The 27,828-nt window shown below is 38.9% G+C and overlaps 1 protein-coding gene and 1 long non-coding RNA gene across 2 annotated transcripts in view; both read right to left on the bottom strand.

Annotated features, from left to right (window-relative positions):
- CTNNAL1 (catenin alpha like 1) overlaps window positions 1-27,401 on the bottom strand; it is a 53,447-nt gene extending 26,046 nt beyond the window's left edge. The window contains exons 1-6 of the mRNA XM_068671247.1: window positions 27,162-27,401; window positions 10,489-10,678; window positions 5,444-5,631; window positions 2,350-2,469; window positions 468-557; window positions 32-202 (exon numbers count right to left, since the gene is read on the bottom strand). Coding sequence (XP_068527348.1) covers window positions 32-202; window positions 468-557; window positions 2,350-2,469; window positions 5,444-5,631; window positions 10,489-10,678; window positions 27,162-27,287 — 885 coding nt within the window. The 5' untranslated portion in view covers window positions 27,288-27,401. The remainder of the gene's footprint in view (window positions 1-31; window positions 203-467; window positions 558-2,349; window positions 2,470-5,443; window positions 5,632-10,488; window positions 10,679-27,161) is intronic.
- Window positions 17,219-19,913, bottom strand: LOC137850818 (uncharacterized). Its single transcript, XR_011092826.1, has 2 exons — window positions 19,780-19,913; window positions 17,219-18,650 (listed from the first exon to the last, which is right to left on the bottom strand). It is a non-coding gene; the product is annotated as an uncharacterized lncRNA (long non-coding RNA).
- Window positions 27,402-27,828: the final 427 nt, after the last annotated feature.

The raw sequence follows: 27,828 nt of genomic DNA, 5'->3' as shown, positions 1-27,828 counted from the left end.
CAGTATAAAACAATACTTTTTCTATTCTTACCTTGAATTCTTTGATGCCAGAATATATACTGATGGGTGCCATTTCGTTTTCTCCATTTGGTCTAGAGTCAGTTACGATTTCTATTACCTGTTCCAAAGCTATTCTCATCCGATGAAAAACACCATCTTTGTTTATACGAGCAGATTCACAGTCTGGATGCCTAAGACAAGTCTTTTTAAAAAAGCAAAGTTAATGATTTCTGCTAAAGCAAGTCTAAAGAATGTGTTAGAATACAACAAATTCTTTCTGTTAAAATGCTATTGTGTTAAGCAGAATTCATAGAATTATTCAGAAGATATTCTTCTACGTGTTTTTTACTCTTATACTTTTGAGTATGAAGTTTAAAGTATACCTGAGAAAGAACATTCAGCTCTCCTGCCAGATGCTATACTCAGTGATTTATCTAAGCTGTGTAAGACTGTGAATACTTACTCACCTTTGAAGCAGTTAGGAGCATCATAGTGCACTTCTCAAGAACAGCCCTAGAGGCTGCCATTCTAGCCTTTTTCTTCTCATCCTTCAAATCCTAAACACCAAAAGAAAAATTATTTGTATATTGCATATTTTGTTTACTGCTTATGAGACTGGAAAAAAGAAACCCTCTTGAAGATGGACGTGTTGTGAAGAAGCGTCCTTATGACTTCTGACAACAGCTATTTTGAGCCTAGCTTATGATCTAGAACTTGCCTTTTAGACGGATTTTAATTTATGCATTTATTCTTGGCTCTTTTCAGTTCAGATTTCAAAGAAGATTACAGAGATAGAGAATACTACATAAACTGTCACTAATTTCTTTATCTTTATCATAGAGCATTATTTATAAAACAGGAAAGGAAGCAATAAAAAAAAGACTAAAAATATTGTCTGAAATGGAAGAGAGGCAAAGACAGAGACAGAAAACACCAGATTTTTGTTATAATGAGAGAATGAAATAGAAAATGTATCTTTTATCTGCTTAAGTATTATATTTACCATAAACCAATTAATAAAAATGTTTAAAAATTTAACAGGCTTAAAAAACAATTGCTGTATAGAAAGTACTGTGTAAAGGAACTTTCCAAGAACTCTTCTGGGAGAGGGATATAGCAGCAAAACTAAAATATACCTCCAGAAAAGTTCAGAAAAGGGAAGAATTTAGAGTCCAAACTGGTTTGAGGATGGGAGGGAGATAAAGAGGACAAAAATTTAGTTCCTCAACATGTAAGAGGGCCTAACAAGAGGAAGAACTTGTGAAGCTTAGGATCTTTCCAGCAGCAAAGACAGCCAACTGTTTTTTGAGTGTTAATAAATGGGCATCGTAACGTGACTTTCAATGAAACCATGCCTAGTTCTTTCCTATGCCAGCTACCCATGTGTTGTATAATACTTCTTATAAGCTGATTACATTTTTTCTTAGAACTAGCAACTTTTTAGATCTCCTTGCTACTAGGAAGTCTAAGCTCCTCATCACACACATTAAGTTTAGAAAACTTAATTCCTAACCTAAGTGCATTCATTTGCTGTCTATAATTCTGTTTCTACAAAAATAATGACGTGTGTTTTGTTTTGCATTAAGACTCCTATTAATCGTCTCAAAATGCATAATGTAGAATGGACAAAGTTGTTACTAGCTGAAAAGGGAACAGTCTACAGAATGGAATTAATCCTAGATTTGCTCTAAATCAACAACAACAAAACTTTTTTGTTTGTTCTTTAAAGCTAATTTCAGAAATTCTTGCATTACATGCTGATAAATCTGACCAGACTCAAGAATTTCTGGCATACTAACTATAATTATATTAAATAAAAATACCTTGAGGGATGTTTCCTACCAGTAAAACTAACAGCACCACACAGCAGCCTACACACTGTAAAGTGAGCATATCAAGCATATTCAACAGCATTAAAAAAAAAACAACACTAAAAAATAAAAGCAGGTGCTTTAATATGATGTAAAGATTTCAGTTCTTCCGTTTTCAAAGCCTCTTACTATGTGCAAACATCAATTGTTTCTGTCAAGTAACAGCAGACAGATTCTTTACCACAGTAACAAGCCAGAAATGCTAGAGCCAAGGACAACAAATGAAGCTAAAGCGCATCTCAGATGACATGCATCTAGGCTTCTGGAAGATAGACACAGCAAACACCCCAGGCTAAGCTTTAAAACCAAAGGAGGTACTTTGGGTGGGGCAAGGAGAAAAATTTGGGTTTCAGAGACAGAACATCAGCATTGTTTTGCTTTTTCATAGTTAATAATCACAGAAGAACACGAATCTCCTAGTGAAGCAGGTGAAAAGTGATATTCATAACATTCCTCATACATTTTTATTAATACTTACATTTTGCCGGTCTCCAGTTAAATGGGCAAACTCAACCATTTCATTTCCAAACTGGCTGAATATTTGTACAAATTCTTGAAAGCTACTGACTTTTTCTAGCTGTTCCATTGTTGCAAGAACCTGAAAGACAAGGGAAAAATACTGTGGATTATCAAGATACTAAACAAAAAAACCCACTAGTACTAAATTAGGAATTTTATTATTTATTTCTAAATTGTGCTATTTAAAATGTACATATTTTGTTACAATTGAAGTATTAATAACCCAAAAGCTGGAAATCAAAGCCTAAATTAACAATCACACTTCAGTCAAATGAGTCGCTTATTTTGAACCCTCAAAAACGTTTTCTTCAATCTTCCCAATATCAAGAGAAACATTATTACAGGGTTCAGTTTCCATATTTAGCAAAAATGTTATTGTCATGTTAAATGTTAAAGTGAGGATGTAGAAAATAATGTGGGGAAAAGGAGAAAACATACAAGTTAAGATCCAACTTTCTTTTCCAAGAATGGAAAAAAAAAATAGTAACTATGCTTAATCATTTTTGGTTTAAGCAAATAGAGTACTTTATGAGAATAGTCTTGATTGCAAGAAACCTCTGTTGCAGTTACCCTAGAGCAAGTGTTTCTGTCATGACAAATCTCATCAAGTTAAAATTTCAGTGAGAGCACACACATTTCTATTACAGCTAGTGATTCTAGATATTCCAGCATACCTGACATTCTAAGGAACTACTTACAGAAACAGTATAACCGACCCTAAATCATGTAAAGTTTATTCATAAAGCTTCTAAAATGCAAAGTATCTGTGGTGTCTCCATTTTTTTTTAAATTTTAATCTTTCAACATGAAACACACAGACACTAATTAAAATGTACATTTTTAAAATTCAAGGTTAAAATATATATAGAAAAGACTAAGTTTCTATTAATACCTAATTTAGAACTTAGTGTTACACAGCTACTGCTGCACTATGAATGTCACTTTTCAGACTGCAGTTTTAGGCTGACATCACTTCGGGGCACATCCATATTTTGGTTCAATCTGCACAGGATAGCAACACCCCCGCTATCTGTCACTTCCCTATTCATTGTTCTGGTGCTCCTAACCAGATGACAGTAAGTGGAGCAAGATGTAAACCTACTAAGTATGACGGAGAATGAAACAAATTTTGAAAGGTAAGAAAGATGTGGGCATGGACTTAGGAAACGTACAAAATCTAAAAATACAGGGGTGCTGAGGATACAGAGGCAGGAACAGAATCATTAGGATCATCAAACAGAGATTACTTTTCTGCAGTAGATCACAAATCCAGGAGATCTCAATCACTTCATCAGTCTATGAAGTTGAATAACCTATCACTATGGCCTTTTTCTATCTTTCACCCTTGGTTGAGTCACTACTCTTGATTCATATGTGGAAGATGATCATGACAATGAAAATGAAACTATTTGTAAAGAGGCTGCAAGAAAAGTGACACTAAAAGTTTAACATTGGGCATTAGGTCTCTAAAATGAAAATACAGGTGAGATGTTCTGGAAAAGTAACACGATCCATAAAGTCAGCATCTTTTACACTTGATATAAATGATGATCTCACTTCTGCCTTTCTATCCTCTGTGCCTCTATACTACACTGTCCCTGAGTATTTGTATGCACTGCTCAAGTCCCTGCCTACATCATCCCTCTATCACAGTATTTCTTAAAGGAAGAACTGCTTTGCCATCCATCATACCACTACCTGACACACTTTTCAGCGTACTCTCGCAGAGCGTGCCTGTATAAGACACTATCATTTGCTTGACTTGGTCCTAGATACATGAATTGCTATACAGGTTCCATAAACAGAAGCAGACATTCTCAAACACGTGTAATATGTGTAGAAAGGAGAATGCAGTGAAATGCAAAAGACCACAAAGACTACAGCAATCACAGTAAGACACACTTTGGAATATAAGACTTCATTTTATATATTGTAATACTTTCCAAATTAAAATCCATTTCTGTACCTATGGTTATTGTGCTCATAACACCATAACACTCAGACATTAATTGTCTGAATGGCTGCAAACAAAGAAGAAAAGCTCAAGAAAGGCAGCAGAAGTTGTCAAATGCACCACTCTGGTTTCTGCTGCAAGAGTAGACCATTTTTTTGAAATAAATGTGATGAAACTAATGCCACCTTCCCCAACCACTGGGAGAAGAAAAGAGCACTAAGACAGCAAATCAGTGTTGTTAAGCCCCTGAGCCAGATTGAAGCAGGTAATACATACAACATGGTTTCTAAATCTTGGGACTCAGTTAAGTGCCTTGAATCTAAAAGCTGCTTAATAAAGAACAGCCTGTCTGGAAAGCAAACTGGGAGAAAATAAGAGAGATATGAAGCATGAGGAGTCAAAAGAAGAAAGAGAGGCTCTGGATTACGAGTTGAAAATTAATGGGAGAAAGAAAAAAATAAGTTTGAAAAATGAGAGCTTCAGAAGGCCTCTTTTTTTTTTCTATTTTTATCTTAGTACATTTTGAGGGGGGAGATATTCTGCAGTCAAGTCAGTGCAGTACTTGAAATAGATTACACTTGAAGTTAAATGGTCTTCATGCACTATTTAAATCAACTAAGTTTCAAGCCATAAGCTAAACTGCACAAAAACCTTTTAATCTGTAAGGCTCACTGCACTAGCACATACTTTCATCAGCATTCCTCACAGCTTTTTGCCTTAGATACATGCTGAATGGTCTCCTTGTCTTGTTCCTGACAGTAGAAAGATCCTGTCTTTTAGTGGCTTTTATTGGCCTTTTTACTACAGCCACTCTTCCCACCTCACAAAAAACTTACACATTTCTTCTCCAGCATGCTAAGTCAATAGTGCAATATGGATCATATAAAATGTAACAAGTCACTGAACATTTTATTCCTCTTGACTTTATAGTCATTCCATTTCAGATATTTGGTAGGTGGACATAATGTAAGACATTCATTTTTACCTCTTTATTTTGTACTTGCCCTAGAAATACAACGAAAATACCACTTCATGTAGCACCACTCTTTTGCATGCTGCGGGTATCAGGTAAATAAAACAAAAAAGAAGCTCCAAATACCTTGTTTCTGGAAGTTATTATTTGCTTAATAACAATTCTGTCTGCTAACACCAGCACTTTTGTGACTGAAGAAAGCAACAGCCTCGCAGCTTTTACCACTCCTGTTTTGTCTGTAAAGATTGTTATGTGGCTATCAGATTCCGGATGATCCAAGCTTGCTACATCCGTAAGTTGTGCAATTGTTTCACCTATAAGGAAAAATATAAACAGTTACCATTTCATACTAAGAAAAAAGACGCTGGGGTATATAACTTCTACTTTTGAGGTATTTCAGAGCAATCCACAACTACTCTTTAATTCATTTCACTTCCTTTGGCTGACTGTTGGTGGCACCCTCTCCAAATTTAAATTTAGATGATTCAGTACTGCCTCTTACATCCATCTGTAAGCAACACTAATTTTCTTGCAGGAGTCTATTGATATTTAAGTGGAAGGTATTTCTCCAATTTTAATAGCAAAAATCAAATCAATATCAACTCTTGCAGCACCATCACACTGAAGGAGTAGGATGCAGCAAGTAAAGAAATACAAATTCCCCTCCATCTTCCAAATTCCAGCTAGTATTCCCATAATTTATGGATTTCATATTCCCATGGAAGTTTTCTGGCAATAGGTATAAAGAGATTCTGAAAAATAACATCCTAATTTATAGGACTAAAGCACAACAGTGAGGCTACTGCACTTTTTATATAAAAGACCATCAAACTGCATTGTCAGAAACACAAGAGAAAAACAACAATGAAGCACTGATTTTTGGTCCATGAACATATTTTAGTCAACTAGCATTTAATACAGTAACAGTTAAATAGGGTTATTTGACAACTTTTATTTTTAATGTGGTTAGGAAGTTCACGGTCCAGTGCAGTCAATGAATCTTGTGTCTGAGAAAAATCACAGGACCCTGTCCTGTTAAATAATAGATAGTCCTAGAAAATAGTTCAATACAGGAAAGGCACAGAGCAGTTTCCTTATTCCACAACTGCAGAAGGACTGCTGAGAGACCAAACACAAGCAAGCTCTGAAATAAGGCATACTTTTTATTAGCACCCAAGACAAAATGACCAAACCACAGCTAACCTGCAGATCATCCTTGAAGATCGTGTCTAGGACATTTGATTGAGTCCCCTAGGATACATTTCCAAAACCACAACTGAGATAATTCACCTAAGCATACAAGATAATAACTCCAAAAATCTGATAAAGCCAGGGCTCTCATATGAAGAACCTGAGGGTGCATTATTAATCTGGAAATGACACATATAAAATCCATGGAACAAGGAAGGCCTGACAGTCCTTCAAAACACAACTCCATGATTTATACTATTTACGCATAATTTTTCATAAGTGTCTGGTGATAGGACAAGGAACAATGGACAAGGAATAAAAGGCTTTAACAAATTTAAGAGTGCTCAAACACTGTAAGAGGTGTACAAGTGAAACTGCAGTGTCTCTATTCTTGAAGATACACATCCGTACCAACCTAAGTTATTTTGCGATTCTATGTATCCACTTTAAATTGCTGCTTGTCAGACTTTTTAGTTTGTTCCTTCTCTGTACTAAAAGACAAGACAAAAGTAGGAGAGAGCTGTCGCTCCCATTTTACTCCATTTCTTCCTTTAGGGCTATGTAGTCAACTGGCAGAGAATACTGAAAATGTTATGACACTAACTCATTCTTGACATGTGTTTTTTCTTTTAAATTAACTAGTCTTTCCTTAGTTTGGGAAAAAAAAAATCACAGATGGGCATCTAAAAATGTGATTCTTTGAGTTACATTCCACTACTCTACTGTCACTGTAAACACTGACACAGTGCAAGAAAAATGTTAGGCAAAATCTGCTACATGACCCTTTGCAGTGTTTGATGATTCTTTTCCGAGTCAATCAAATTACAAGGTTTATTGCAAGGAAATAGTCATAACAAGTCTGAAACACTTTGGATCACTGATTATACCCTTCACAAGAGTCAGATACTACATCTGTCGTCCTTCAAAGCCTCTGCAGGGTGTGCAATTGATCTGAAGACTCACTACTTTTCTCAGCAATTCAGACTCTGAACGTTCTAAATCTTTTAGGCTTGGGATCTATTTTCTATGGCTAACAAAGCTTCCCTTTAATTTTTGAAGCCTCATTTAATTTATTGGCTTAAAAGAAAGTATAAACAGCTCCACAACATCCTGTTCTAATCACTGAGGACTTTCTGCTGCCCATGCCATATGAATATGGGACGTCAACGTTTCAAAATCCAGCACACAGACATGAAAAATGTGTGCTTTAGCTGCACACGAATCTGCATTACATGAATTTTGTTTCTATTACAGTAAAAATGTTCAGAAGTGCAGGGCTAAGCTATTACTTCACATGTGACATCACAAACTTCATTCTGTTGCTATGCCTTACCACTTCATTAATGTACATATAATTTTACAACATAGAACATTTTCTTAAGTGATGGGAAGCTCATTCAGGTCAATTTCTTAATTTTTTGCTTCCTTTATGTGCATGCATGTGCAACTAGAAACATAGGAAACTTGGAGACCAGTATGATCTCAGTCAACAAGAAGCAGTTATGACTTACAGTGAGAATCCCCTAAAGGCTTCTTCTCCCACTTTTCCTTTCATTTTACCCTCGCAGAAATAAAACAAAAGAATTTCACACCTTCCCCACAGAACTCAATAACTGAGGCAAATGACAGCTTCCCGTGAGAAGAGCTGATGCATGGTTGGCTGAATTTGTTGTGGGAACTCCACTCCATATAGTTTATGCTTGTCATGCATACTGTAATGCGAAAATCCAATATTTAATGGTGACATCTCCAGTGTTGAAGAGTGGTTGACACAAAAGCAGAACAATAAGCTGGCAGTTTGGGCTTTTCAAACTAGTCACATTAGCTGACATCTCTCAGTGACAGACAATATTTCCATGCTGATTCTTTTATACAAGTCAACGTTCTTGGATATAATTCACCAGGAGATTTTATTGGCTTGCTTGGGAACACCAGAGCTGTTCAGAATGGCACTTGGGCAACTGTGTTCTGAGACTGAATTCAGAGGACAGCTATCCTTAAAAATGTCTCTGCACAAATGGCTCTCTTGCCTTGTCCAACACTTAGCCGTCCACAGAGATAATACGAACACAAAAAAAATAACAAAACAAAAAATGGCATCAAACACATATGATATACTGAATTTTCCATGCAAGTCTTCAGTTAGATGTGAAATACATCTACATAGGTCTGAGAGAATAACTGACCCATGCCAAGGTAAATCTAAGGCTTGACAGAAAAGTAAACAACCTATATCCTCCCTCTTCTATATTGAGGAAATAAAACTTAGAACACAGAGGAAGTATAACCATTTGGTGAGATAAAATAGGGCAGCCAGACTATTTTTAGATTCTGAGCTCCTCCTGGATACACTGATGGAGAGCAGGGGGAGAAGCACTTGGCCACAAAACCACTGCCAAGTCAAGAAGCAGAGATTCACACTACACTGGTCTTTTAGTAGCTGAGATTATCAATGGGAGCTTTTGGCTTGTCAGCATTTTACTTGGATCTCTGGAGAGAAAAGGCATGCTTTACATAACAAACAGAATGTTTTCAAATTAGGACATTTCTGTTTGCAGCCAAGCTTAGTGGAACAGCCATGAATCTTCAGTCTGAAGTTTATCTAGAAGAGTTTTTCAAGTAACAAAAACAGTCCTTCATCACCAGTGTGCTTTGTTGCTACTCATTGATGAGGAGTTTTCAGAGGATTTCTTACATTACCATGCCTAATCTGTAAACTTTTTTTTTTTTCTTTTAAGCACAAAACTGGTATTAACTGCACACGCTGAGTGGAGTGTACTAAACATGCATCCCCAAAGTTTGAGGCCAGCACAGGATTTAACAACAAATACACCAGTTAGGACACCAGTAGGCAAGTTCCTCAAGGCTTCTGCAGTTACTGAGAAGGTAACAAACAAACTAATAAATAAACAAAAATAAATCACACAAACACCCACAAGTCCACTAACAGATCAATTACAGTAATCCTTGTCTTAGAGTGGAGAATGGCTCCTTCCTGCAGACAAGGCATTAGTGTTGAAGGAAGGGTCATTTATTTGCCATCACATCTGGAAACTTAAGACAGACTTAATGCTTCCTGTGGCTTCAGGGAGACAATCTGTCATGCCAGGAGGTACTTCTGCCTGCTTAAAAGGAAAAACTTCAAGCAGAACTTCCCATTATCTGAAAGTATTTGAAAGAAAACAAACAAACCCCACACCCAAATACCACAAACAACAAAAGGAGCATTATTCAAGATCTGATCTTTTTTAGAGCTGCACTGCAGTTGTAAGAATATTCACTTATGAATAGTCACTAAAACATCATTCAAGGGACATATCTGGGAAGGCAGTTTCTAACGTGACATTGACATTCTCTTACAGGATCAGAGGATGCAACCTACTGTTTGCCTAGAGAGGGCCTTCTGAAGGGAGAAGGGTGACAAAGTCAACTCAATCAATTTTACATACACACCCAGCAAGTCTGCAACAAAAACTGAGTCCAGCAAAAAGACAAGCATGGTATGATTTTCATTTTACTGAGGGAAGTCATAGGATAACTGATGTGAGTCATCTTATTGACTCTTGATGAAATATGGGTTGACACTGACCTTCATTCACACATTCAGATTTAAAATGAAGTGATCTCAAATTACTTTATATACTCCACTGTTTTAGCTTGAGAGCAACTCTAAGCTTATTTTCTCAACATTTTGCTCTTTGTCTCTAGTAACATCTTATTATAAACAGCAGTCAGGTAATTCCTTGAGGCAAAAGATCAAAGCCAACACACAACCCCATCCACTGGATAAATAAAATGACACAGTGGCTCATAAAATGACAGCATTTTAAGCAAGCAACAAAAATGAGTGACAGATCAGGCCTTGAATGAACCCGAGAGGTTTAAACAATTAAATAACACATAAAAGTTCTTACATTATTCCTGACACTAAAAACTGGCACATGCACAAAAGGTTACAAATTTCATGAGTAACTACATACCTGCTCTCCTTGCCTCGATGCAAGCAACACTCATTTCTTCTTTCAATTCATGGTTTTCGTTGGCTATAGCTTCACCCACTGTAACAAATCTTCCAACTGCCAGGTTAACTGCTTGGCCCACTCGCTGAATTGCTTGCAGAGTCTTGTCTGAACGCTTTGGTTTATCTTTATGATTAATAAGAGTAGTTATCTGTGAACAGTAAGAGTTAACATTTAGAACTGTACACAAAATGAGTTTTTGACATTATAGACAAGTTTTGAGCTGTTACTGAACTCAGTAACATACAACTTAGCATACTAATAAAATAAGTGTGGGGTCATGAGTTATCATTTAACTTCTTAGAGAAGAAAAAAAAAAAAAGGAACATAAGTTTGCTCATCTGCTGTGATCTCAGCTTATCTCTGATCTGAAACGAATTGATTTTTTTTCCCTCCTACCCACAATATTAAAATAAACTGCCCTAGGTCTCAACAGGCTTTCACATTAAGGACAGACTAGAAGCCGAGGAGTCCAGCTGTAGGCATATCAACACTGTTTGGGGTTTACCAGTATTGGAAATCCTATAAAGTATTTGTGCTGCCAGGTGACTAAACACACTCATCTACTAGGATTTAGGATCTTTGGCTCCTTTAACCGAAATAAGCCTTTCTAAAAGATGTTTTATCCAATTCAATAAGGCAGGCTTTAAGAAAGAACAAGCAGTAACACAGTCTTTACACAAAAAGAAAGACCATTTACCTTTTAGAAACCATCTGAAGCATCCTATTCTGGCCTATCCAAAAATCCTAAGCTCCTAAACCAGAATAAAAGCCATTATTGTTGCCAAAAAAGTTAGTCCTGCTTATCCTTGCCTCATCTCTTCCCCTCCCTTCCCCCCATTTTTGCAATGAATTTATTTGATGTGGGTTAAAATTGAGCTGTGGAGAAGGTGATGTTTATTAGTTTAGTTTTATTCATAATCTGTTGCCCATAAACAGTATTTGGCAGCAAAAGAGAAAACGTACAGACTAGAGGTGCTTCTTTCAGTAGCAGTGCAGATTAAAATGCACTGCAGTACTAGCCACATCCTTAGAAGCTTAAAGAAGTCTACTAAGAGAATCACAGAATTACATGAATAAAGTGCTTAAACACCTCGGCTGTATCAGCTTGATCACAGATGTCTGTTCCTCAGAAAAATATGAATCACGATTCATTCATACATTCTCCTAGAAGCTGTATCCGTAATGCTCACATCACATCCAAGGAAAGAGCAGGAAGCAGCATAAGAACTGTTCTGCTTTGTAATTTGATCAATGCCCAAGACTTTTGTGTTCTCCTTTCTCCATCTTGTTCCCAAGCCAGGAGCTCTAAAGGAATGCCACTTTCTACAATTCATACAACAAATTTGTCCCTATAAGAGACCCACACCACAGTTCACCAACCTCCATTCCCAAAGCCCAAAAGCCCTTGATGTCTCTCTAGCATAAAGACCAGTTTAGGATGAAAACAGTCCTATTAAAGAGTAAGCCAAGCATATACATCAACACTTCCAAGTTCATTCTAGAGATGGAATGGTATTTCCCAAATGGATACCGCTCCCAATTACCATCACTTCTGTAGAAATTTAGATGCATGTCAAACAGATGTTAAAAACACCTGCAATGTGCAGCTCTCCATATTCTAGCATTGTGGATGCTTTGGGTACCCCAAATACCAAATACCTGAAGCTAACCTAAGAAGCCCAGCTGGCTAACTCCTGACTAGCCATGGATAGTAAATGTAGTAAGAGCATCAGCCCAAATGCTGCAGAAAACCAATCTAACAGAGGGGCACAACTTTCTTTCCTCAACTGATATTAAAGCAAACAGGAACCCAATGTTATGCAAACAAAGGACTAATACAAACCTGTTGAGTTACTGACTTATCAAAAGTATATAGAATAACAAATAGAATATAAGTTGGATGCACGTCCTGGCTGTGAGTTTGCCTCCCACATTATTTTATAATAGCAGAAGTTTAAACATGCTCAGCGTAACCCTGAAAAAATGCATACAGAACTAACACTGCAGAATGAAAGGAATCCCACGGTCTGTTACAAATCATCGAGGGCATTTTAATCCCATATGTTACTGTAAAGGTACACAAATGACAAAAATCGCTAAGACGTCAGTTACGTTAAGTTGCTTTCATGAAGTGCTACAAAACATTTTTAGAAACACTTTCATCTGAGATATGGGTGAACTTCATGATTCTACCACTTTAGCACTCTCTTTATAGGGGTCTTCAGGATTGCACGATTTCAGAAAGAGACACCTCCTATTCCCCACCACGTAAGGTGAAGCAAGAAGCAGCAACTGTTTTGGCAGGTGCCACCGCCAATGTCATCTAGTCTGTAACACCCACTGAAGGAGTTTCTAAATGCAGATTAAGTTTAGGTTGGACACCTATGGTTACACATGGCAGATGATGCTTTGCAAATATTTCCTGGAATAATGAAGTCCCAACTGGGTAATATAATTTCTTTGGGACTAGCTACATTAGGGCCACTAGAGGAACTATCTCAACATTAGAAAAGAAGGAAGCTAATTGACCAACAGAAGTTGGTCAAGAAGTTTGAAACATACCAAGACATAAACAGCTTCACACCTATTCAAGTGTGATCGACATTATAACATTTATGTGGCACATGCAGCCTGTGCTGATACAGTAAATTTTGTGTAGGATGCTTTTGATTTAAAAAAAATATATATATATATATATATATATATATATAAAGTAGAAAGCAGCTCCTGAAATAGGAGTAGGTAATTCCTAATAAAAGAACAAGGTAGAGAAATGCATGAAATATAGATCAGCTAAGGGAATAAAGGCTCTTTGGTTCTAGAATCCCATGGGAATGGTGTCAAGCTGAGGCAGGGGTAGTTCAGGCTGGACATCAGGAAAAGCTTCTTCACCAAGAGGGTTGTCGCGCACTGGCACAGGCTCCCCAGGGGCATAGTCATGGCACCAAGCCTGTTGGAGTTTAAAAGTCTTTGGACTGTTTTCTCAGTCATACATGTATGGTCTGAATTTTTGGGTAGACCCATGTGGTGCCAGGAGTTGGACTCAATGATCCTTATGGGTCCCTTCCAACTCGGGATATTCTATGATTCTATGACTCTAGTGTTTATAGATGTTTTAGATTATAAAAAATTACTTTTTCCCTCTATAGGGATGTGACTCACAGCCCATCCAGTGGCAATCAGACCAGAACCATTACTGCTGTGTTTCTTTCTTTTTTTTTTTTTTTTTTTTTTTTTATTTTTAAATAAAATCCCCTATGACTCCAAGAACATTATCTAAGCTCTGCTTTAAGCTTAAGACCTCCCAGATATTTAACTTGCTGCATACTGATCACACATCACCCAGTCACTAACACTTGTGGTGGTTGGGCAGGAGTTAAGAACTGAAGAGATTACCTGCAAGCCTCTTTGAACAAGAGCAATACACTACAATGCTGTTTACCTAAGAATTTACCAGTCAGGTGCTAGAAAGGAAGCAGTCCTTCTGATAATACTTATATTCTGTTGAATAAGGACTCATAATTTATCCATGGCATGCTTGGATGAGACTTAGATGATCAGCTGAAGGATTGTGTTGTCAGTTACAATCTTCAGTCACTTGTTATGAGCAGCCCCCGGAAAACTGTCTTCCCACAACTTTATTGAAACTAACATACAGTCACAATAGATCAAGATGTACTTGATATTTAAGGAAACAAGTTCAACGGTGGCACTTTTCAAGCAGCTGTTTTCAAAGCTTTTGGAGAGCCTTCAGATAGTGATATTTAAGTTGTTCTATGCTTCATGCACAGGAAGCATCATGACAGCATGCTTAGCTAAAAATATTCTGATGTCTATTTATTATCAGTGTAATTAAGTCTTGCATGACAGAATAAAGTGATACTTAAGAGATTGGGTTTCAGGAAGTATTTATAGACTACTATATATAACACCAGCGGAAATGTAGCTATTTCACAGCCACTCCCACAAACAGAAGTTAAATCGGGAAATCAAGTTGGAAGGTACCCTACACACCTCCTTACACACAGCATATGTAGGATGATTTAGACTCGCGTGAGTAATGTTTGTTATTGCCTCACACTAATCAGTTTTCCTGCTAGAGCAAATATTTAAGGTGTTTTCTCTATGCAGTGGGGATTAGCTAATGCCTCATAGCATCCTTAGAGTAACAGTTCCTCTTACATTCTGTGTATTTTCACATCTGTATCTTCCATTAAGTTCACGTAGGTTAGAAATCTCTTTTTGACAGAAGTGTAATAGCAACAATGGGTCAAGAATTTTTTACTGCAAAAATTTTTGCAATAGCAAAATGGGTCAGCCACACACATCGCTCTAACACCCACATCTGCTACAGAATGCAACCTCACTTGAGAGTGCACCAAAGCAGCAGCTGGCATTTGACATACAGCCCATCCGGGCTACCCGCAAAACTGCCAGGGAGGCTTCTGTCACAATGGACAAGCCTTAGGGAACTTGAGAAGTTGACAAGGACTACCTGCTTATTCACCCTAAAAAATCAAAAGTGTTAAAATTAAATGCATGTCCAGGCATTACTGAAAGCCTTACTAACCATTTTAAGCACGTGTGTGTGTATATATATATATATATATATATATATAAGAAGTCTAGCTAATGTGCAGATTTTTTTTATTATTTATTTAAGAATTGGAATGCCTTATCTTCCTACTCAATTTTTCTTTGTAGGAATTCATTTTTGAAAGTTTTCAGAGGCTGGAAAAGATTAACCAAGATAAAATTCTGTATGCAATTAGAAAGCATCCAAAGAAGGGGTTACAAAGATGGTGAAGGGTCTAGAGTGCAAGACGTATGAGGAGCAGCTGAGGTCCTTTGGTTTGCTCAGGACAGAGCAATGCAGGCTGAGGGGAGGCCTCCTGGCGGCCTGCGGCTCCCTCACGAGGGGAGCGGAGGGGCAGGCGCTGAGCTCTGCTCTCTGGGGACAGCGACAGGACCCGAGGGAACAGCATGGAGCTGGGACAGGGGAGGGTCAGGCTGGGGGTTAGGGAAAGGGTCTGCACCCAGAGGGTGATTGTGCACTGGGACAGGCTCCCCAGGACTGTGGTCACAGCACCAAGCTGCTGTGAGTTCAAGAAACATTTGGACAGCGCTCTCAGACATAGGGTTTAGTTTTTGGGTGATTCTGTGTGGACCTAGGATCTGGAATCAGTGATCCTTGCGTGGGTCCCTTCTGACTCGGAATATTCTGTGATCCTATGAAATGCAACTGCATTAACTTCTAGTGCACTAATTAACTGTATACACCCATATTCTATTTATCCTGAAAACAGTATTTGAGACCACTGCCTCTGCTTTATGAACACTTGAAACAGAAGTTTCTTCCACACATTACTAAGGGGCAACCAACATCGCCTTGCAGCAGTTGCACGGAGCTCAACACATGATTCAGGACCTCAAGTCACAGCTTCTGTAAGAAAACAGCTTCCAAGAAGTGGTACGATCCCACTACCCATATTTATGTATTTTCCTCATACTGCCTGCAGGCAGTATGCAAAGGGCAGTAAAAATATGCTTCATGTCCAAGACTGCTGAGTTCTGTTAAACTTGTAGTACTGAGATTGTTGCAGTTGCATCTTTACCTGAAGGCTTTCCAAAAGCATCTTCTCACTGCTTTGGTACACGCCTTTCACAAAAGCCTTCAGGGAAGCTAATGAATTAAACCACTTTAACAACCTAAGCTGGTTCACTTATCTACAGGGAAATGCTTGGAGCAGCCTCTGGCAGTCTTTCACACCTAGTGCCTAACAAGCTGATAAGCTACCTCTGGAGAGGAAGAAGGAAAAACAAAGAGCAGGCAGTGACAAGCAAAAACTGACAAGCAACAAAAGAGCCCTCCCAACTCAGATTATTGATCTACCTAACTGATTACCTCCAACGAGGGCTAAGCAAGGGTGCCTAGAAGGAAGAAAAAGAAAAAAAAAAGAGAACAAGAGGTAAATGAGGTACTAGCTAATTACACTCATATCCAGAGTTTTGGTTAACTGCAAATCATACTTTTAATTAAAAATGTTTGTGTACAACTCATGCATAACAGCTTCAACACACAGAAAACATCATTTGGAAGGGGTCGGAACAGCCCTCTTCAGCTCTTTCAGATCTGGGCTTCAAAACCTCCTTCAGACCTCTCTTTGTAAAGTTTGCCAAGAAAGGCAAGAGTACACAACTTCTCATTTGAATACACACCTCAGATTATTAGCATCATTACTATTCACTTGTTACACATTCTTGGAATTGTTTAGAGAACAAAAGAAAGGACTGAATTCATAGCATGGCCATACTATAGCAGTGAATGCCCTTTCTTTGTGCCGAACGCATTTCTAGAAATCCAAGGGTCCTATAAACTTCAAGATCTAAAACAAACGCCAACAAAATGATTATCCAAAAAGTGAAGGCACAGATGACCTTGTTCAATTGAAATTGACTTTTATGACACTAATTTATTTCCTCCAGCCTGGATTTTTTTTTTTGGAAGGGGGTAAGGGGTATTTGGATTTTCCCTCCCCCTGCCAGAGTAATGAAAACTCAAATTTTTTTGTTTGTTTGTTTGTTTTTTTGCAGTGTGATTAAGTTATTGTGAACTTTTTTTTTTTTGGAAGTTACAGGAGCTCTAGAGAAAGAATAAACACAACTCGCACTACTATAAGACATTATGTGGAATTTATAATACATTAATAGTACTACTAAAATGACAGTTATAAAGGAGAAATACACTTGCTTTTTTAACATTCACTTTGCAGACTCCTTTAAAGATCAGGGAACACCAGTGATCCACAGATACGAGGCAGAAAAGTAAAGCAAAACTGATGTGCACTCCTGCTGTTCCCCAACCACCTCCCTCCCCCCAGAACAGCAGCAGCAAAGAATCCCTGAAGAATGTTCAGCAATGCTTGACCACTGATCAAACAAAGCTAACTTTTTCACTCTTACATGCCTTACAAGTCAGAGGACTTGTCTTCCCCCGACAAAAAGTGTTTTCAGAATTTCTATAGAAATGAGTGACAGTGGCAAAGATCTTCATTTTCAAACAATCCAAGTTCCAGTTTCCTTCTGTTTTTGAAAAGATGCATAGAAGTTTACACACTGAAATTTGCACTTTTGAGCAACTTGACACTTACAAGTTAGCAAAAAAAATTGAAAATCCAATTTAACCTCTTCAGATTATATGTGCATCAAGTACATTGATCACAGAATGAGTTTACCTATCCTGAAACACATCCAAGGATAAAACAGACTTTAATGCCCTTTCCTTTGTAAACTGGCCTTCTAACAAGCACCATCTTGAAGTTTTGCTGAAGTGCACAACTGCCTCATTAGAAAAGTGAACTTGAACTAACAAACAACTGGTCTTAGGGGTGTGCAAGCCAGCAAAAGTGCATTTTCCTCCCCTCCTGTTGTTCAATACCTTCTAACCTAAATGAGTAGATTCCATAAACAAAACTATTACTTCTTTTTTTTTCCTCCATTTTGCACCTAGAAATCCTGGGCACGAGCAAGTCTAAGAAAACAAAACCAACTCAGATGGAAGCTCGTTGTTTAAAGCGTACTTTCAGATGTGGTCAAAACAGATGCAGACATGCTTTCAGCACCAGAGAGATGCAAGCCTCAAAAAGAAATCAATTTACTAATACTATCAGGTAAACCTAAAACCAGAGACTGAATGTCAAATAATTATTTAATTATTGTGGCTTTCCTGTCAAACTTTAACTTGCCTTTGTCAGCGTACTTAAACTTCTATTGCTTGTGCAAACAATGCCCAAGACAACTTGGAACTTCTCATTTAGAAAAAGTCACTGTTGTGGAACTAAAAATTCAGGTACTGTAATGTTGGATGTAGCAGGAACAACATTGATACTGCCTGAAGTGAGACCTCTTTCATTTCAAGTTGGGACTGGCTCTTGTAGATGTGGAAAAAGTTGTTAGCCCCATAGGCAGCTTCACTGGTATGAATACCAGCCATTCACTGCGGGCTGCAGACAGGATGGTTCTTCGGGCCTTTCTTAGAGAAAGCTTCTTTAGCAGCTTTTGGCATACCACTTCAATTCAGAGAAACACCTGGCATTTCTTCTTGAAAAGCACATACTTGCCTAGGGATTAACAGAGAAGTACAGTGTACACTGGAAAATGCTTTGCATATGCAACTATTATCCACTTAGAGGAGCATAAAAAAAAATATAATACCAACAACAAAACAGAACTTGCATATAATTCAGGAACCATTATGTGAAGGGCAACAAAAATTCATTCAGTTGTGAAATTTAAGAAAATTTAAATGCAACTCCAAAACTCAATAACAAACTTTGAGAATAAAAGGAGACATTCTATACACCGGTTAACTTCTATGTTTAATTATGTGTAATTTTGGACAATATTTCCTTTCTAAACAATTTTGACACCTGTGCTTTGAATAAAACCCCCCACACTTACGACATTATTTTTCTAGAACTCATTTTTAACTTCATTATTACATATCTTCAAATAAGAATTTATATGTTTAAAGTGTTTTATGTGTTTATAAGTGATTCTTAATACCAAAAGTCAATACAAAAGTCTTCTTCTAGAACAAAGGCAACTGTGTAATACTTTATTTTTCTGTATACCTCTGAAAGAACTGTAGTATTTGCTCAGAAATAGTGTTTGATTATTCATTTTATGTAGAAAAACAAAGAAATCATCCCATTCACTGTTTAGAGCAAATTAACAGTTACAGTTGGGTCCAGACTCTGCATTACTACTCAGTTACCCCACTAGCTTTAAGCAAGGCTATTGATGGAATCCAGTACAACTCAGTGAGTAGAAATGATTGTTTAAGGCTCAGGCTAGTAAGGGTTATGTTTTGCCAATTAATTCATAAACAGAAAATAATCCATGCTAAAAGAAATAGGCTCATGTTACCATACAGCAATTTTATTAAACTATAATCAGAGTTGTTTGCAATCATTAATTCATAATTCATCCTTTGGGGATTTCCGTACCTAATCTGTCTAAAACCATCTGTTAACAATGCTGAATAGCAAGAAAGCTGCTCTCATTCTTTTTGTGCAGGATCATTGTGAGTCAGTTTTGATTTAAAATTCATTCTGCTGGAGAATTCCAAAAAAAAAAAATTGTTTAATCTATAGGAAAGCCATTAATCTGATCTCAAAAGTGTAAGAGAGAAGCTTCCACTGAAAAAGAGCAGTTGATTTTCAGCTATGTCAGTATGAAGAACCTTACTTCAGCTGCTTGAAGTGCTACTCTTTCTCAGTTGTACCAGAGCTTAAGGTACTGAAGGTCATACCAGAGGTATCAAGTTTAACTCAAAGCCAGTTTCACCATTCAAGGGTTCACGGAATGGAACGAAAATCACAACAACAACAACAGTACAGCCATGGAAAAAAATGTAAGTGTTCAAATGTAAATTTTCCTGTAAAGTAGATTATAATTAGCGATACTAGTTATCACCAGCAATTAGCATAATAAAAAAAGGACATTCTGGACAGGTAAACAAAAATATAATGTATTCCTGTGCTCCCCAGCATAGCTTAACAACCACAACCGTAACTGACCAGCTATGTCCCGTTCACAGTTTCCTAACAACCTAGCTTCAATCACTAAACAGCTGTCAAAACTAGCCTCTGTAAAGAGAAACCTGCAACTACATCAGCCCAGAGACGCAATTGCGTGTGGACTGTGACTGAAGGAATCACAGGATCTAAAGTCAGATGACAAACTCATATGTTTAACTTTCCTACAGAAATCCCAGACAAAGAAGTAGGATCCTTAAGGGGCATAGGGTACCTCATGTAGACTGAGTAACAGCAGAACTGCTGCAAGCTTTGTTGTTTGCATAAAGTAGAAGAGTTGTAACACAGAATACACACAAACTTAATCCACAACACCTGTGGAGCCAAAGGGAAGAGAAGAGTCAATGAGTTAGTCACTAATTGAAACTAATGAGGTACAACCCTGTAAACAAGCAGCATACCACATGCTTCCAGACTCAGCAGCAGAGTTAACACGTACGACTTCTTCCACAGCACAGTTTCTCTGCAGCGCTAAGACAGGAGGTTTTCTTCACTCGGTACAAGTTACAACGCAAGCCTCTACACAGCAATTCATAATTTCATTAGACTTGGCACTACTGTTAAGTACAATCCCTACCAAATTAATTTACACAGAAGAAAATCCTGGAAAAATGGAGCAGCTGCGCAAAGCTAGCAAGTTAGTGGAAATTTTAAAGTACTGAAGGAGAAAGACTACATGTAATACACAAGAAGCATTTAAGAAGAGGAGCACTCTGTTTTCTTTCCTCAAATATGTTGAAGAAAGCAGTGGGTTTAAGACAAATATGGATTACCCTACTTTTTTTCCAAAAGGAAATTTCCAAAGAGTGCCGTGAGGAACAAATCCCAAGCCTTGGCACCATCTTGGAACAAGATCAGCCAGCAACATAAAAAACCTTTAGAACACTGCAGGTGGCCTAGAGGTACCAAAAATGCCTGGTGAAACAAGACAGGCACAGGACTTGCTGGAACAAATCTTAGTGCATCTGCTACATGGGAAATGCAAATACGTTGAAATGGGTAAGAGCTTGGACTGAATACTGAAGTTCAGGAATGAGTACACATTCTTAAGTTTAAGACTGTTGTCCAGAGAACGTATAAGACATGAATGTATGAAAGATGCTTCAACTGTCTCTAAATGAAGAAGAGATAATTATTTGGTTTGCAAAAAGCTCAGACATAGGTCTGTAAATGAGCCTGTAGTTCAATGGTACAGTTACAGGACATACACAAGACTAACGCATGATGCAGATGAAAAGCAAGAAAAACTTTTCCAGTTTTTGCAGGCTTCTAAGAATAAAAAGCTAGCAATAGCAAGTTGAAAGTCTGAGTGCTCTTAAGATATAACTCTGTTTTAAAGTTGTCAGTGAAAGCCCATTAAAGCAAATCCATGACTGAATTATCTCCAAGATGACCAGTTTCACAGCTGTCAAATTTAGAAGAAACAAACACTTGTAGGAAGATATTATATGTATCTTTTCACCTACATGATGCAACAATCTTTCACAGATGCTTTGGCCAGTGTTGGCGCCATACATGCATACATTTGCAGAACTGTCATGAAACTCCTTAAATAAATCCAGAAAAAAAATGTCCCTCATTAAAGATACATACTAACATCCATATCCACAAGCATTGTGGATCTACCTGAAGGTGAGCTGCTGCTCCGAGTTTTGCTGCTACTGGGTATAACAAGAACAACCTAGCAGTTTCCAAGCACTTGAGGACTTTTAAGCCAATGAGACCACAAAACTGCTTTCTCAAACACAATGTTAGTCCACAGATAGCATTCAAAGACCAGTGTCATGGAACAGTGGCATACTGAACTCAACATCTACAGTTTAACATAGCTCTGTTAGAAGTCTGTTGAAGACTGTGTTTGTTTAGTTGCATGAATTTGAGACTAAAAGTAACTCATGTTCCACTAAAAGTAACTTACCAGCTCTTGCCATCCATCTCTTCAGGCAGATAAGCCTGATAAACTTGGTTACTTCCTCAACACAGCTTTGCCCCACCCTTTGACAGAAGATAAGGACAGAGTGGAGCAGCTACTCATACTTGTGCTCAGCTACGACAGAAAGTGAAGAAATCCTTACACCAGAAGGCATCTTCGTGATCTGCTCAGAGAACCTCTGTGGAATCAAAGTGATGGTAGAAGAGGCCATGAAAATATTAGATACAATGAACTGGTACAACTTGCCAACATTGCATTTCATTCACTAATTCAAGGAACTCAAAGATGCCGCAGATGATACCAACTTTGTCATGCCACTTACAACTAGATGGATAGTTGAGGTATGGATGTTGCCTGACACATTGACACAGAAAATGAGGAAGAACAGAAGTAGTGGACACCTGAATAAATATGATGTGCTAGGAAAAACTCATGGTGTTTGTTAAGGGAAATCCTGCCTCGCAAAACAACCAGAGCTCTCTGTAGAGATCAGGGATTTTATGCATAAGGACAGACTCTGCTGAAAGAGAACTAGGAATCGTTTGGTATGAACAAGTTCATACAAAGGTTTCAAAGAAAACCAAGAGAGTCTCTGAACAAAAGATCCTCTGCATGAATATTTAACTAATTAAGAGACAGAATGAGAAGAAGGAAGATGGAGTAGGAAGGCAGAAAGTAAATGATTGCTTATTGTAATAGAGGGACATCACCGATGGAGTTTCACAGAAACCTGTGCCGGGACAGGGCTTATTCTGTGTTATCACAGGGAGGGGAGATAAGCTGGTAATAAAACAATTCACAGTTCACATCCTTGCTGAACAAGCTGGCCCATCATCCCAACTTCCAGATCATTAGTAAAAACATTAAAGCTTAAGAACAAAACAAAAATGTCAAATGGGCCCTATAACAGTCCATGTTGGATGCCACTGGTAACAGACTGCCAGCTGTTGTTTTTTTTTTTTTTTTTTTTTAAAACACTCCAACCAAGTTTGACCTACTCTATCACATTACCTTTTCAGTATATAGTTCATTGATTTATTTGCAAGGGTATTAGGATGATAAGGATTCTGCTGACATCAGATATACACTCAGCAGCTGTTCTTACGAATTATTAGGAAAGAAACAGAGACCACTATGCTTCAGTTTATCGACTTCATCCACATGGTAATACCGTCTGAGTTCTACTTCCTGCTCTCCGCCTTGACCATGGAAAACAAAAGATATATCAGAAACTTAAAAAAAAAAAAAAAAGCCAAAGAAGTATGATTAAGTATTAAACAAATGTAAGGAACAGTTTACACAAGGAATATCTCCAAGTAACTTTAGACTAACCTTTAAAAACGTAATTGAAAGTCGGATGACAGAAATTTAGGAAAACTTTATACCACTGAAGAAAATTGATAAAGATCAAGCGGGCAATGTCTCTTCCAATGAGGAAGCAGAGAGCAAATAAATATAGGTGGTAGGAACAAGATCCAAAAGGAGAAGAAAAGTGGTTCATCATACAACAGGTACTTGACAGTTCTGAACTCCTATCCTCAGGTTGCTGTAAATACTAGAGGTTTACGTGGGCCCAAGAAAATACTGGGCAAGACCACAAAAGAGAAATCTACTGATGATCCTAAAAAACACAGAAGCTACGTACAGTTTGAGAAGTCCTTACTAACTGGGAGAACATCCAAAGACATAATCACATTTGCTTGCCCTGTTCTCAAACTCCCCTATATATCTGACAGGGACAACAAGATAAAGAAAAGATCACTGATTCTATGCTGACCTATAGCTTGATTCAGTGTGGTCATTTCAAAGTCATGCCTTCAATCTGAAAACTACATCAGTGAGCTTTTCACGTACATGGGAAAGCATCAGTTGTTGGTTCTTCCTGGGGCTCTAACACATAACTCCAGATACTTCTGGAAAAAACAGGACTCTGGCAGAACACTATGTACATTATATAATATTTACTGAAAGGGGAACTATTTTAGCTTGCTTCAGAGAAGCAATGCCATAATAAAGAACAGGCTTGTTTTTCTCATTCTCAAGGCACATACCACTAATTTATTCAGAATCCAAGACTGACGGGAACAGAAGTCAGCAACATGGACTTGTTGTTGTTGTTGATGTTTTGTTTGTTTGTTTCTTAAGTTATTTAGGCATTGAATGTATTGGTCAAACAAATTCCAAAACCTCTAGTGGTAATTTCCGTAACTATGAAGTTGGAAAAACATGTTCAGTAACATGGGGGCACACGAACATTTTCCAAAGTGCCTGTAACAAATGGGCTTTCTGAATATTGTGTAGCTAGCTGTGATCCCAGAGACCTACACACAGGCAGATAAGTTACCTTCGACTCTGAAAAGTGACTTTCTTCTTTCAGGAATGCAGGCAGAGCTCAAAGTTTCATCTCTGAACTTTTTCAAGTGCCTTACCATGAAGGCTTACAGAAAGATATTCTGCCTTTTATCAGAATGCCTCCCTGGAACAGATCCACCCAGACAGGCTCCTCTCCAGCTGTGAAGATACCTGATAACCGCTAGACAAGCGAGCAGGTACATAATGGCAGCTGAGGAAGTCACTGGTGGAGCCACATCCTGGAAAGTGCTTTTTCCCTCGTCTTTGCCTTTCCTCAACTGTTTAAATGACTTGTTATTAAGTGAGTCAGCGCAGACCATGTTAAACACCCTTCCTGACTTGTGTTGCCAAAAACTTTCCATAAAAAAAAAAAAAATTAACATAATTAAACTGGAAATGGTAGCAGCAGTGAAGAGCGAAGGAGATGTAAATGGTAGTGTTCATGTGAAACACAGAATTAAAGGCACCTACCCAGAGTAAGAGTTTTTGTTTTTGTTTTTTTAAACCCATAAAACCGTATTTTCTGAGCTGCATGCCAAATAGTTTGCACAATACTGTAGAATAATTCTCTCCACACTACAGCTAAGTGGATAGCTAAAAAGAAGTGTTAGCAAATATGCTTAATACCGTGGCTTAAGTCTGCAGTTTTCTTTTGTCAGTTGTGGCACAATCAAAAAAAAGGGAAGCATGAAGCTATGAATAGATCTACATAAAATGAAGATCTGGTTCAACAATGTAAATACTAAATTAAAAAAAAAAAAAAACTTACTAATAAACATATCCAGTAGTGATGTAGTGATTCTAAGGGCAGTTTCCCCTACCAGGAAACAAGAATCTCTTACCGCTGCTGGTAGTAAATATACTCTGATACCAAATAGTCTATAAGTAAAGCAAGCTAGAAAGTGCAATTTTTTCTTTAATTGCAAAGTAGAAACAAGTGAATGAACATACATTTGCAGTATTGCATGAATTAAAAACAATCAATGCAGCTTTTTTCAGTTTGCTTAAAAAAAAAAAAAAAAAAAAGGAAAAGATTTAGCTAAACAAGGGAGGTTGAAAGCCAGTTTCTTAGAACAGCCTGTAATTTCTTCTTTGCTCAAAAGCAGTAGTGAAAAGCAGTAGCAACATTCTGACTACTTTTTTTTTCAGTGGTAAACAAGTGTCACATGGCACTTCCCAGCTTTTTACCAAATGGTCAACTATGAAGTTAACTTCACAGCAAGAACAAAAGTTCCCTTTGCAACTGTACTTCGTACAAGCACACGCAAAAGAAGTCCTGCAGTTACTGTGGATACACAGCTCATGAAGAACATAAGAAACACATTTTAAGAGATCAAGTAACCTACAAACATCATTTCTGCAAAAATATTCAAAGAAAGCAACCTAGTGAGATCCCTACTTTAAAAAATCTCCATATCTCTACTTAGAAATCTCCATGAAACAGTGAAGGAGGAGCAGGTAAACCTGTACAGTCAGTAAGTAGGGCATTCTATCCGGCAAGTTTAGTGAACTGCTGCTGACACCATCAGCAAACAGAGCTCAGCACTCGCACTTCAAGGGAACAAGCTTGTTTGAAGTTTGGAGCACTTTAGCAGGAAAAGAGTAAGCTCCGAGCATTCAGAAACGCTCAGACACTTTAGACGGCACGTAGTGGAAGTGAAAGATTCACTTCTGGAAAATGCAGTCATGGGTTTTGCGGTCATTAACAAAATCATACATGGCATATTCCACGTGCAGGGAATCCACAGAGGAACAAGACAGCCTTTCTCAAGTTGTATTGCTGGAAAATAAGGATGCAGAAGTCTGTTAACAGTAAGAATTTCACATAAGCAATTAAGCCCATCCAGCCTTTGCAGTTGGAAAGGTTTTTGTTTGCTCCTAAGCTTCCTGAAAGGGGTCACCTTATTTTACCTCTCTCCATTGTTTCAGGGGTAGAAAGCTGACTGAGCTCTATCATTAATTTCACTTTCCCTTGGAACAAGGGACTGAATCCCTGAGATGGGGTTCTCTGAACTGACTGGGATTTCTTTGGAGGAAGGCGAATTACCATGGCAAGTGCAGAACCCCAAAAGCCCATCACAAGCCTCTGTTCATAACTTACGAACAAGGCTTATGCCAGTTTGCTTCCAGCCAGCCAGGACAGCAGGAAGACAACTCGGCATCACAGGACCGGCGCTTTTTGGGTCGCTGCTACGCATCCGTTAAGGGTTCTGTGCAGATTGCATAGACAGGTTTCGACTCACTTTTTACCATCAGCTTTCACAAACGCTACAAAGTAAACACTGCATGTTAATTTCACTCATTGTTTTTCGAGGCAGAGCGGTTGTACCGGGCACCTCAAACTCCAGCTTTGCAAGCAGAGAGCAAGGAGAACAAACAAACAAACAGACCCCGGAGCGGCTTCCACACAACCACCCAGCAGAAAAGCCAAACTTTTCCCTTTTCAACCTCGCTCAGGGCAGCGTGGGACCCTCTGCGAGGCCCCTGGGGCTGCTTTTAGATATAATTTAACTTTTAAAATCCACTTATTTCCCTGGGAGGGAGGCGAGCCCCCCGCACCCCACAGCCCCATCCCGGGGCTCCAACCGCCCCCCGGCGGCCGTTACGCAACGGCCCCGCGACCTTGCGGGGTAACTTCGGCGCCCCCGAGTTTCCATTTTAATTTAATTTTATTTCTCCCCCTTTCTCGGGTGGCAGAAGCATCCCCTCGGACACACGGGCAGCCCGCAGCGAGCGGGGGGCTCTACCTGCGACACCAGCGGCACCAGCGTCTGCTCCACCGAGCGCGTGCGGATCTCCAGCCCCGCGTCCGCCCCCAGCCCCGACGAGGACGACGAGGAGACGCCGCTGCTGCTGCACGGGGACGTGGCCATGGCGGGCAGCACGACCAGACGACGACGACGACCACCGCCTTCCTCCTCCTCCTCCTCCTCCTCCTCTTCGCCCCTCCAACTCCGCTGCCGCCCCGCCCCCCGCTGCCTTGCGCGGGCTCAGCCCTCAGCTCCCCCCCTGCCCGCCCCTCGGGACGGGATTTAAAGCGGCAGCGCCGCTCCTCATGGCTCCGTCCCCGGCCCCTCACGCCGCCCCTGTGCCCGCATCGCCCCCACACGGATCAAGGGGCTTGTCCCGGGGGTCCCCGCCCCGCCGTGGGGACCTCCCGGGGAACGGGAGCCGGCCTGCTGTGGGACTCGGGTTGGGCCCGGCCTCGGTGCCGAGTCACATCGTCTGTGGTTGAATAAATCAAAAGTACTCGAAGAGGAATAAAAGTTGTTCTCCGTGTATTTGTTTCGTGTTCTGGTTTTGGAATGGGCTGAACTCGCTCCCCAGCACCAGAGCGCATCATACCCGTGAAGCTCTCCCCATCCATTTCGGCTCTGTTTGGTCCCACCAAGGCTTGTCCACACCAACCTGTGG

Source organism: Anas acuta, chromosome 2, assembly GCF_963932015.1.
Source record: "Anas acuta chromosome 2, bAnaAcu1.1, whole genome shotgun sequence".
Taxonomy (NCBI): domain Eukaryota; kingdom Metazoa; phylum Chordata; class Aves; order Anseriformes; family Anatidae; genus Anas; species Anas acuta.
The sequence above is the reverse complement of the archived record's forward strand: the minus strand, read 5'-3'. Positions and strand labels throughout refer to the sequence as shown.